This window comes from Belonocnema kinseyi, chromosome 4 (assembly GCF_010883055.1).
Source record: "Belonocnema kinseyi isolate 2016_QV_RU_SX_M_011 chromosome 4, B_treatae_v1, whole genome shotgun sequence".
Classification (NCBI taxonomy): domain Eukaryota; kingdom Metazoa; phylum Arthropoda; class Insecta; order Hymenoptera; family Cynipidae; genus Belonocnema; species Belonocnema kinseyi.
Window position 1 is genome coordinate 21330019 of NC_046660.1, and position 11756 is coordinate 21341774.

The window sequence follows — 11756 nt, forward strand, 5'->3', positions numbered from 1 at the left end:
AATGCAGGCTATATCTTTCATATCACAGTCTGAGCTTTTTACAAATATCAGTACAAGACTGTTTGAAATCTAGGATTTACCCTCCATATCATGGTCTAAGATACTTAAACATCAATAAGCACATTTGTACAATGTCTGTTTAATACACGAGGCTTTACTCTCCATATCGTAATCTAAGATGTGTAAGCACGAATTAATGAAAGATGTTTAAACATCAGTTCGAGAATTTTCACCAACCATAATTTACTGTCCATATCGCAATTAAAATTGCGTTGTACATCAATAAAATAATTAGTAAAATCCAGGCTTTACTTTCCATATCACAGTCTTAGACCTTTACACACAAAAATGTCAAACTTGGTCAAATGTGTGTCAAGTTAGTAGAGTAAATCCCACGGGACAAATCGGAATCCTTGGTTGATTAAAGAGCATTGAAGGAACTCTGACATTGGAATAAGTAAAGAAAAAATACCGCTAAGTCTGTAGGAAATTGGTTTTGACCCTCGGGGCCTGATACTTCCTCCTTCCGAGGCAATTATCATGACTAGACATGCCAGTGACTCAGAGGCAGGTGTCTGCGAGATGGGAAGATTCAGCCTTGATCCTTCTCCAGCGTCTTGCCCCTGCCAATCTTCATTCAGACTCCTCTCTCTGTGCAGTGAAAGCGCATTCTCTTGATTCGGAGGCCTCGGTTCTTAAACTCGTTTACGCGTAACCTTCCTTATACATCTGGCCACGTCACGTAACGCATTACAAGGTCACTTAAATGCGTGACAAGGTTACGTTTTGATCTTTCGACGTAGATCTAAAGAACCTCAGGATCAATGATCTTCCCAAGAGCCAGGTCAAGTTCATCTCACAATGCATCTGCCAGGTTCACCCTTTTTTTGTCTGTATTTATTTCTCGAGAACGTTTCTCAAGGTTTGATCGAAAATGACAAGAAAAACGTGATTGTTTATAAAATAAGCTCTGAGTGTTAATGGAATGCTAATTTCATATTCGCTTAAATTTAAATTGAATTGAAACCTTATTAAACCTTTCCATATCCTATCATATCCTATCCTATCATATCCTATCCTTTCCTATCCTATCCTATCCTATCCTATATTATCCTATCCTATCTTATCCTGCCTCATCCTATCCTATCGTGTCATATACTATACTATCCTATCCAACCTTACTATATCCTACACTATTACAATCCTATCCTATCACATTCAAAGCCTTTTCTATCCTATAATGTCCTACATTATCATATCCCATCCTATCATATCCCATCCTATATTATCCTACCTCAACATATTCTACCCTGTCCTATCGCATCCTCTCCTATTCAATTCCATCGTATCCTATCTTATTATATTCTACCATAACCTTGTATACCCTGCTGTATCCTATCTTATCCTATATTAACCTATTTTACCCTGGCTTATCCTATCATCTCCTACCCTATCACATCCTCTTTAACCCTACTCTATACTATTTTATTATATTCTGCCATAACCTACTTCACCCTGTTATATGCTATCCTATCCTAACCTATCTTATCCTACCTTGACTTATTCCACCCTGTCCTATCCTATTCTCTCCAACCATATCCTATTCTATAATCTCCCACGAAACCCTATCGTACCCTATCTTATCTAATTCTACTATAACCTATTCTACCCTGCTATATCTTATCCTACGCTAGCCTAGCTTATCCTGCCTTTACCTATTCTACCCTCTCCTGTCACATTCTCCCTACCCTATCCTATCCTCTCCAAAGTTACCCTATCCAATCCCATTTTATCCTATTTTACTATAGTTAATTATATCCTGTGATATCTTATCCTAACCTATCCAACCCTTTAATATCTTATCTTACCTTAACTTATTCTACCATATCCAACCCTATCCTATATTATGCCAAATTAACTTATTCTACCCTATCCTTCCCTACCATACCCGACCCAATCATATCCTGCTATAACCTATTCTATCCTGATATATTCTATCCTGCCCTACCCTATCCTATCCTACCCTATCATACTCTTGCCTATCCTGTCATGATATGTACTGTTCTATTATATTCTTCACTATTCTATACTATCCTACATTATCCTATTTTAAACTATTTTAACCTGCCCTATCCTCTCTCATCGTAGCCTACCCTATTATATGTTATCTTATCCTACAATAACATAGTCTATACGAGTTAAATCCTATCCAATCACTCCCTACCTAATCCTATCTTATCCTACTTCAAACTATTTTACCCCTCCCTATTATCTCCTATAATATCCTATCGTATTCTATATTATCTAATCCTAACACAACATATTCTACTCAGTCTATCCAATGCGACCCTACCCTATCATTTCCTTTCCTATCCTGTTATAATCTGCACTGTCTTATCCAACCTTATCATATGCTATCATATCTTATCTAATGCTACCTTAACCATTTTTACTCTGTCCTATATTATACTATCTTTTCATATCCTACCCTATCCTATTTTATCCTAATCTATGTTATTCTAGCTTATTCTATCCTATCCAACCTATTCAATACAATCCTATCATATCCAATTCTATCCAACATTAATGACCAATATTAAATTGGGTTAAAAACAGTTTTCATTTTAAAGCAAAAGCAATCGAATTGAATCCAAAAAGACAAAACTGGAAATTCATTGTCAGCCAGAATGATAGCAACCTATCAAGAAGATTAATTTTTAATAGACAAAATTTGTAATCAGAGTTGACTTTTCCACAAAATATTAATATTTTCAACCGGAAAATATGAATTTTTAACAAAAAATTTAATTTTTAAGCAAACAGTTAAATATTGGATCAAATAGTTGAATATATAATCAATTAGCTAAATTTTCAGTTGAGAATTTAAATTTTTAACAGAGATAACCCATTTTTATGAAAGCTGTTCAATTTTCAACTAAAGAGAGAAATATTTATCTGAAATATGCATCTTACGAAAAAAAAATAGACTTCGAAAGAAGTTTAACTTTCCACCCAAAAATATGAATTTTCAACCAGAAATACGGTAGTTGATATTTTTACCAACAAATTTCTTTTATTAACACCAGAAACAGATAAATTTAACCATAAAGATGTATTTTTAAACAAATGAATGACTTTTCGACCAAAAATATTAATTTTCAACTGATAAACATAAATTTTTAACAAAAGATAAAAAAGTACATTTTTCAATCTAAGAATAAAAATAAATTTTCAGTGAAACAGTTTGATTTTTTAACCAAAGAAATGAATTTTTAACTAAAATGATGAATCTTCAATCAAAAACATTGTTTTTAACATTTTTGTTTAAAATTTGATTTAAATAGTTCAATTTCCTACCAAACCGTTAACTTTGCGAGAAAAATGCATGAAGTATCTTCAAACCAGATAAAAATTTTAATTCTTCAACATGAATTTTCTGAAGAAAAAAATCATTGTTAACTGAGGCAGGTTAATTTCTAATTATCCACTTGTAATTTTTACAAAAAAAAGATGAAATTTCTATAAAAAGATCAACTTTCCACAAATCGAATGGATTTTTACTAAAGAAAATAAAGTTTCTACCAAAGATATAGTGAATAGTGTACTTGAAGTGTCCCTGTTATATGATTAGAATCGGTCAGTAATTTTTAAGATCCTTAAAAGGACCTTACAGGGAATGCTTTAGAATATTTTTAAAAAATGTTTTGAAATTCTAGAAACTTTGTAAAAAATGAGGTAAAGATTTTCTAGCATTTTTTTCTATCAGAAATATTTTTTAGCAAATAAATTCTACAAGTTTTTGTAAACATTTTTCAAAAAAAAAATGAGAGGATTAAACTTCTTTATTATATTCTCTCAAACATTGTTTTTCGAAACAAGGCGATTATGTAAATTTTTTTAGTACTTTACACCTATTTAAGCAATACTTTTTTTGGGACCTGTGTTTTATTATTACTCTTAAAACGATGTTTTTATCCTTTTGTTACACCAATGAAAATTAATTTCGTTACTCGGAATCTGATATATTATTTTTATTTACTTGATTATTTAAAAAAGATGCACTTTTTCTATTTTGTTATTAATATTACAATTGTTATTTATAAAATGAAACCAGAGACATAACGGATTTCCTTCTTGGATCTGGTATGTATTACTTTTGAATGCAATAAAATAATACCAAATACTCTGTTTTTATTCACTTGCTCGTGATTACTTGAAATTTTTATCAAGAAAAATATAATTGTCTTTTTGAAAAATAATAGCGGTGAAATATGTTCTGAAAGAATTATTTATTTCCTCGATACAGAAACCTCTCAATTGCAGATTGGAATGTTTTAATTATATATTGTTTAAATAATTGTATTTATGCTCAATCGGTATGGTTTCAACTTTTTCCGATAAGCTGATCACATGTTGCACTCTATTATTTTAATCAATTATAAAAAAGCTGCTATTTATTTGACCATTTATTTGGTTTTGCTTCTAATTCTTAGAAAGTTGGTAGCGCTATCTAGTATTTTTAAACAATTTTAATTTTTAAAGTTTAAATGAATATAATTATTAAAATATATCCACCGACGAAAGATTATGAGGTCGCTCTTTAATAAGGTCTTTAATTAATCGCTTCGTCTTCTTGATTGTAAAGTTAATTTAAAATATTATTTTCTGTATTGAAAAAAATTAATGAATAAATAATTTTTTTGTTCACTTTTTGTATCATTATATTTTTTTACAATTTCTCCTTTGTGAATCTATATTAATTCTAAGAATGCATCATTCTCATACAAAATGACCTAGAACTCAATATCCACATAACTTGGGTGTATGTGATAATTAATTCTCAAACAGTAGAATGTGTTTATAGCAGAAATTAATCCTTCCACTGCTTATGTAGGGACTTTAAATAATTGCATCAGACAAATAAAAATACAATAGAATTTCATCAGCTCTCAGAATATTGTAATTGACATACGCACCCTGAGATTTTTATTCCTGTTATAAATTGTATTTTATTTAAAATCCTCCATACTAATCAGGGAATAAAAAAAAGTAACACGCAAAACTTAATTCTATTATTCAATAATGTTTTTAAATTAGATAATATTTTTTTATCTGATTGTTTCTGATATGCATACTCAATAAGAAATTTAAATAGTGAACCACTCTACTGGAAAAACCTTGAAATTTAAAAAACATTTGTTTAAGCATGCAGAAAAGTTCTTATGATATATACAAATAATAATCTTCATAAAAGTCAATTACGAACAACAGTTTTTTTATATACCTTTGCGTTTTGCAGTGTGAGATAATTAGCGGAATGGAATGCAATTCGTGATAAATTTCGGAAGTTCATTCCGGGGATGAAAAACAAATATCAAATTTAAACTTTCATCTGTGATCAAGGTATAGCTTTGTTTCGACTTTAATTGAATCAAGAGCTATCATTGCATCTCTATTACTACGTAAATACCACTCCCATATTTCTAAATCCATTGACATTCCAGACCAGCATTGGCGGAATGGCATATTCTTTTGTCAATCTGACAAGAGAAAGGAAGATACAGAAGTCCTATAGAGCAAGCAAACTAAATCACTGCTCATAGAGAAATCCTATCAAAAGTGGTGTAACAACATGTCTCGAAAAACTCGCAATAATTTTCTTTTCTTATAGCTGATATTAAGTGATGTTGATTAGGTAAGAATTTAATAATGAGATCTTGAATTTCCTTAAGATAATGGTCTTATACCAATCCTTTAAAAAAACCCACCTGCATAGTTTGTTTGTTCCATTGTATCTTCTTCCAACTTCTAAGCATGATTAGCATTCAAAAATGAAATACAATTAAGAGAAAATACAAAAAATAAATAAATAATCTCTACATATGGGTTTTCTCAAAGGTTTGTTAGAGCACGATCATTTTCAACGAAATCTAATGCCTTCTAATTAAATTTTACCTGAACAATATTAATTAGCAGCATATCATCATACAACATGGTTGGAAGAAGGTACAGTAATGAAAAAAAACAAACTGTACAGATAGAGTCTGTCCAGGGATTGTTATTGAACTACCATACCAACAAAATACAACTACTTCTTATTCAATTTTACCTGATCATTATCAATCAGCAAGAGCTGATCATTCAACATGGTTGGAAGAAGGTACAACAATTGAAAAAACAAACTTTATAGATTGATTCTGTCACAGGAATGTTAGTGGACCAACACAAAAGCAAACTATAACTTGTTCTCGTCAAATTTTACCTGATCAACATCAATTAACATCAGCTAATCATGCAACATGTTTGGAAGAAGGTACAACAATGGAAAAAACCAACTGTATAGATGGGGTCTGTCAAAGGAATGTTAGTGGAACACCACACCAACAAAATCCAACTTCTTCTTATTATATTTTACCTGATCAACATCAATTTACATCATCTAATCATGCAACATGGTTGGAGGAAGGTACAACAATGGAAAAAACCAAACCAAGTGTATATATGGGTTCTGTCAAAGGAATTTTAGTGGACTACCACACCAACAAGCTATAACTTGTTTTCATCAAATTTTACCTGATCAACATCAATTAACAACAGCTAATCATGCAACATGGTTGGAAGAAGGTAAAACAATGGAAAAAACCAACTGTATATATGGGTTCTGTCTAAGAAATGTTAGTGGACCACCACACGAACAATATCCAACTACTTCTTATTAAATTTTACCTGAACATTATCAATTAGCAAGAGCTAATCATACAACATGGTTGAAAGAAGGTACAAAAATTGAAAAATCAAACTTTATAGATGGGTTCTGTCAAAGGAATGTTAGTAGACCACCACACCAACAAACTCTCACTTGTTTTTATTATATTTTACCTGAACAACATCAATTTGCATCAGATAATCATGCAACATGGTTGAAGGAAAGTACAAGAATGGAAAAAACCAACTGTATAGAGGGGTTCTGTCAAAGGAATGTTAGTGGACCACCACACCAACAAACTATAACTTGTTTTCTTCAAATTTTACCTGATCAACATCAATTAACATCAGCTAATCATGCAACATGGTTGAAAGAAGGTACAGCAATGAAAAAAACCAACTGTATAGATGAGTTCCGTCAAAGGAATGTTAGTGGACCACCACACCAACAAAATCCAACTACTTCTTATTAAATTTTACCTGCTCATTATCGATTAGCAAGAGCTAATCATACAACATGGTTGGAAGAAGGTACAAAAATTGAAAAAACAAACTTTATAGATGGGTTCCGTCAAAGAAATGTTAGTGGACCACCACACCAACAAACTCTGACTTGCTCTTATTATATTTTACCTGAACAACATCAATTTACATCAGATAATCATGCAACATGGTTGGAGGAGGGTACAACAATGGAAAAAACCAACTGTATATATGGGTTCTGTCAAAGGAATGTTAGTAGACCACCACACGAACAAAACCCAACTTCTTCCTATTAAATTTTACCTGTTCAAAAACAATAAAGATCAGCTATTCGTAAAACATGGTTGGAAGAAGATATAACAATGGAACAAACAGACTCTACAAATGGTTTTTGTCAAAGGATTTTAATTGGCCTAATATGCCAATACAATCCCGCTTCTTCTCATTAAATTTTACGTAATTAACATCAATTAATATCAACTGATCATACACCATGTTTCAAAGAATATACAACAATAAAAGAAACCATGGTGATGCGAACTTGCAAAGGATTGTTATTGCCCAGTATATTGAAAAAGTTCATCATCTGATAATTTTTGCTAGAAACCTGACTTTTTTATTTTTCGAATTTTTTTTATATCTTAAATTTGAAATTCTTAAAATTAAATTAGAAATTAAAATAATTGCAGTACAACACTAGATAATCACCGTTTTAAACAAAAATGAGTTTATTTCATGGTAAAAGTTAAATAGACCAAATTTGGACAAAAACGGTAAAATGTTCCTCATGTAATTTAAAAAAATATCCTCTCTTAAAATTAAAAAATTAAATTTCCTAAAAAAGAATTTATTGGCTGAAATGTATCAAAGAGAGACCATCGTTGTTTTGTTGCTGTTCTTACCTGCTCAATTTTTTAATTCAAACAGGGAGCTGTTTCAATACCAAAACGTTAGGGAATATTCTTTACAATTTTTTTATTGAGATTGGACAAGAATAAAAATAAAAAAGTCGAAGGAAATAACAGAAGAGAAGGAAGCGGATTCAGTTTGCTGCTTTCTAATTTCTCTTTCCTCTTTTTTATTTTTGTCTAAATTTTTTTAATGAATTTTTTTTAAAAGAAGCCTTCTTTAGGTTACAATAGGAACATTTTATGGTGGTTCTCTACATTTTTTCGTTTCAATTTTCTTAACCTTTGAGTGTTTTTTTTTATAAGCAATTGAAAATTCGTTTTCTTACCTCTATCCAAAGCAGATTTAGAAAACTCACGAAATTTTAAGGTTAATGTCAATGTTCTCGCTCAACTTTTCCGTTATCGAGTTAAGTTCTGCCACCCTTAAAATCTTACATTATTATTTTTCGCTGGTAATTACAAGTTTGAAAATATTGTAAAAACAAAAATAATTTGGTTTTATAGATTAGAAAATTGTCTATCATTTACGTTTGGAGGGATTATTACTATTTTTGTTGTCATTTAGAGTTAAAAAAAAATATCATTACATTTTTAAGGTTTATAATTTTTATACAATTTTCAGTTATTCTGGCATTTCCCATAAAAAACAATATTTTAAAACAACAAGCATTATAACGTGGACTTTGGAATTAAATTTTGAAGTTTAGTTTTTGATTATGCTGTTTTTTCTCAAGGAAAATTGGTATTTTTTATGACAAAAAATATATTTTCAAAGAATATTTACATATTTTATTTATTTTATTAATTGTGGGTTGTGTTGGCATAATAGATCAAAAATTTTTGTTCTCAAACATAAAATTATCCAATTGAAATTTGAAATAAATTTGATGGTTTTGTAGGAAATTAAAATGATTTTACAAATTCATTAGATTTTATAAAATATTTATCATTTCGTAAATTCGAAATCGAAAATTGTTGTTTCAAAACAAAAATCCTTCAAATTTCAATAAGATTTTCAATTTTTTAACCATTTCGTATTATTTGAGTACCTTTTGTATAAAATTGCTACTGATAATCATAAATCAATCAAAGCTTTCCTTGCCTTTATATTTTTTGTCTGCAATAATTTCACAATAACTAACATTTTACACCTTTTCCAGTAAAACAGACATTCATAAATCTAAATAATTATTAGTTATCACTTAACTGCAATAAACCTGCATTTTTAATTTCTAATTTTATTTAAACTATGCATTTTTTGTCATGGTTTGCGTGATTTTAATAAGTGTAAAATTTCCCTTTAATTTTTCTTTATTAATTTATTTTTTAATTTAGCATCAGTCAGAAGAAAATACAATTTCCTGAAATATTTGACTACGAAGCGTTTCTCGTCTCGAGTCACGCATTTACAATTAATTTTCTACTCCAAGCTGGAACGCCACTTCCGCCTTTTTCCATATCTCTGGGTCTTAACTCATCTTACTTTGTTTCTTTGTTTCAGCTTTCTTCGCCTATTTCTACTAATTTGAAATTTCTAAGAAATGCCATGATTTAGTCGGATGTCGAGGTCGAATTACCATGGTCCAGAAATCTCAAAGACCGGAAGAAAGATGGATGTCCTCGATAATTCGAAAAAAACTTCGCAATTCTAATTTTGCGGAGGCAGGGGATGACTTTCACTAAAAAGATAGAACTTTTACTCCGCTTGTGAACATAAATCAATTTCAAATCCTGAAATCCGGCATGTATTTTTACAACTATATTTACATAATTTATGATGAAAATTTTAGAAAATTATTTCTTATAATTAGTTTTTTCAAGTGCAAGTTAAGGTATAACAATTTTTATTTAGAAGCTGTGTTATATGCTGATAAGCAAAGAAAGGATTGAATATACTAAATAGGTGCGATGGACGCATGCGACCAGAGTCATTAATGTAATATTTATTATTATGTAAAATATAGACTCGTTACTACTTAGGAAAGTAATTATGAATTCAAAGATCAGCGAGCATCAAACATCGACAAGGTCGATTGCGCACGCAGTATCTTACCTAGGAGGCCTCTCTCCCATATGTGAATAATTGTTAATTATAAATTTCTTGCGTTATTGTAAATAATGTGCAAAATGTTCGACGATTGTTTCCTTAAAGGCAAGGTACACCGAATAAATATATAATAAAGCATTTAATTTTAAAAGCTGTTCGATATTCACTTCTTCATTTTTCATCAAAAACAATGTCTTTTAGATGAATTTTGAAGTCGAAAAACTTTATTCAAGAAATTTCACTCTTAGATCTGCAATAGTCATGCTCTTTCTCTACACTTTATTCCACATTGTGAAAACAAATTTTTGATCATGAAGAAACATTATCTAAAAAAGTGATGTAACGACATGGCTTGAAAATCTAATAATTTCACTTGAAATTAGCCGACGTTAATTGATGTCGGACAGATCAGAAGAAATGAAGTTATATTTTGGATTTTTTGGTATACTGGTCCGATGAAAATAATTTAAAAGAATTCATTTGCAATGTTTTTTTATTCTAGTGTGTCTTTTTCCCAGACTGTTTTTCGATTAATGCCATACAAACTATACATATGGGTTCTTTCAAAGCATTGACATGGGACCAATTTACCAGCAAAATCTAGCATATTTTGATTAGTTTCTTTCTTGCTCTACATCAAATAACATCAGCTAATAATACCAAATTATTGGAAGAAAATATGACAATGCAACAAACATACTATACAGATGGGTTATTTCAAATGACTGGCATGGGACCAGTTCACCAACAAAATCCGACATCATTTGATTAATTCCGTTCTTGCTTAACATCAATCTTACATCTTCGAATTAACTTGTGAGCATCAATAAATATTAGCTAATTATACTGCAAAGTTGAAGGAAGATGCAACACTGCAAAAAACATACTATAACAAATAAATTCTTTCAAAGGATGATTATTGATTCAGTATAACAAAAAAATCCAATACATTCTGTTTTTTTTTAAATCTAACTAGCTTTTATTATTTAAAATTGTTTTAAATCCTAAATTCAATAGTCATGGTTCAGTTCTGGACTTAATACAACAATGCAAAAATGAATTACTCTTTATAAAGTAATCCAATCTAAAAAAGAGATGTAACGACACGTTTCGAAAATCCCACTGTCACTTTTGTTGAAATTAGCCGATGTTAATTAATTTTGGGCAGGTAGAAGATATTGGATTCTGAAGGTATAATGGTCCAATAACAATATTTTAAAGAAAACATTTAAAAGGGAAAAGAAATGTTTATATTGTTTGATTTTTTCAGTGCTGTATCTTCGTCAAAACTTGTTGCATGATAAATGACAAACAGACTATACAGAAGAGTGTTTTCGAAGAATAAGCATTGCACCAGTTGACCAACAGAATCCAACACCTAATTGTTGTAAAAACGTGACCATTTTTATTACTTCAAGTGGGTTTATATTTTCATTTCAATAGGTATAATACATTAATTCTAGACTTGATAGAAAAAAGAAAAAATAAATCAGAATTTTTAGGACACCCTATCTAAAAAATTGATGTAAGAACATGTCTCGAAAATCTCACAATCATTGTTGTTAAAATTAGCTGATGTTCATTAATGTTAGGCAAGTAAGAATGTAACA

The 11756-nt window shown here is 30.2% G+C and overlaps 1 protein-coding gene across 1 annotated transcript in view; it reads left to right on the forward strand.

Moving 5' to 3' along the window:
- The window catches only part of LOC117171761, a 116015-nt gene extending 105718 nt beyond the window's left edge, over positions 1-10297 (forward strand). The window contains exon 4 of the mRNA XM_033359368.1: positions 9601-10297. Within this exon, the coding sequence (XP_033215259.1) occupies positions 9601-9623 (23 nt within the window). The 3' untranslated portion in view covers positions 9624-10297. The remainder of the gene's footprint in view (positions 1-9600) is intronic.
- Positions 10298-11756: the final 1459 nt, after the last annotated feature.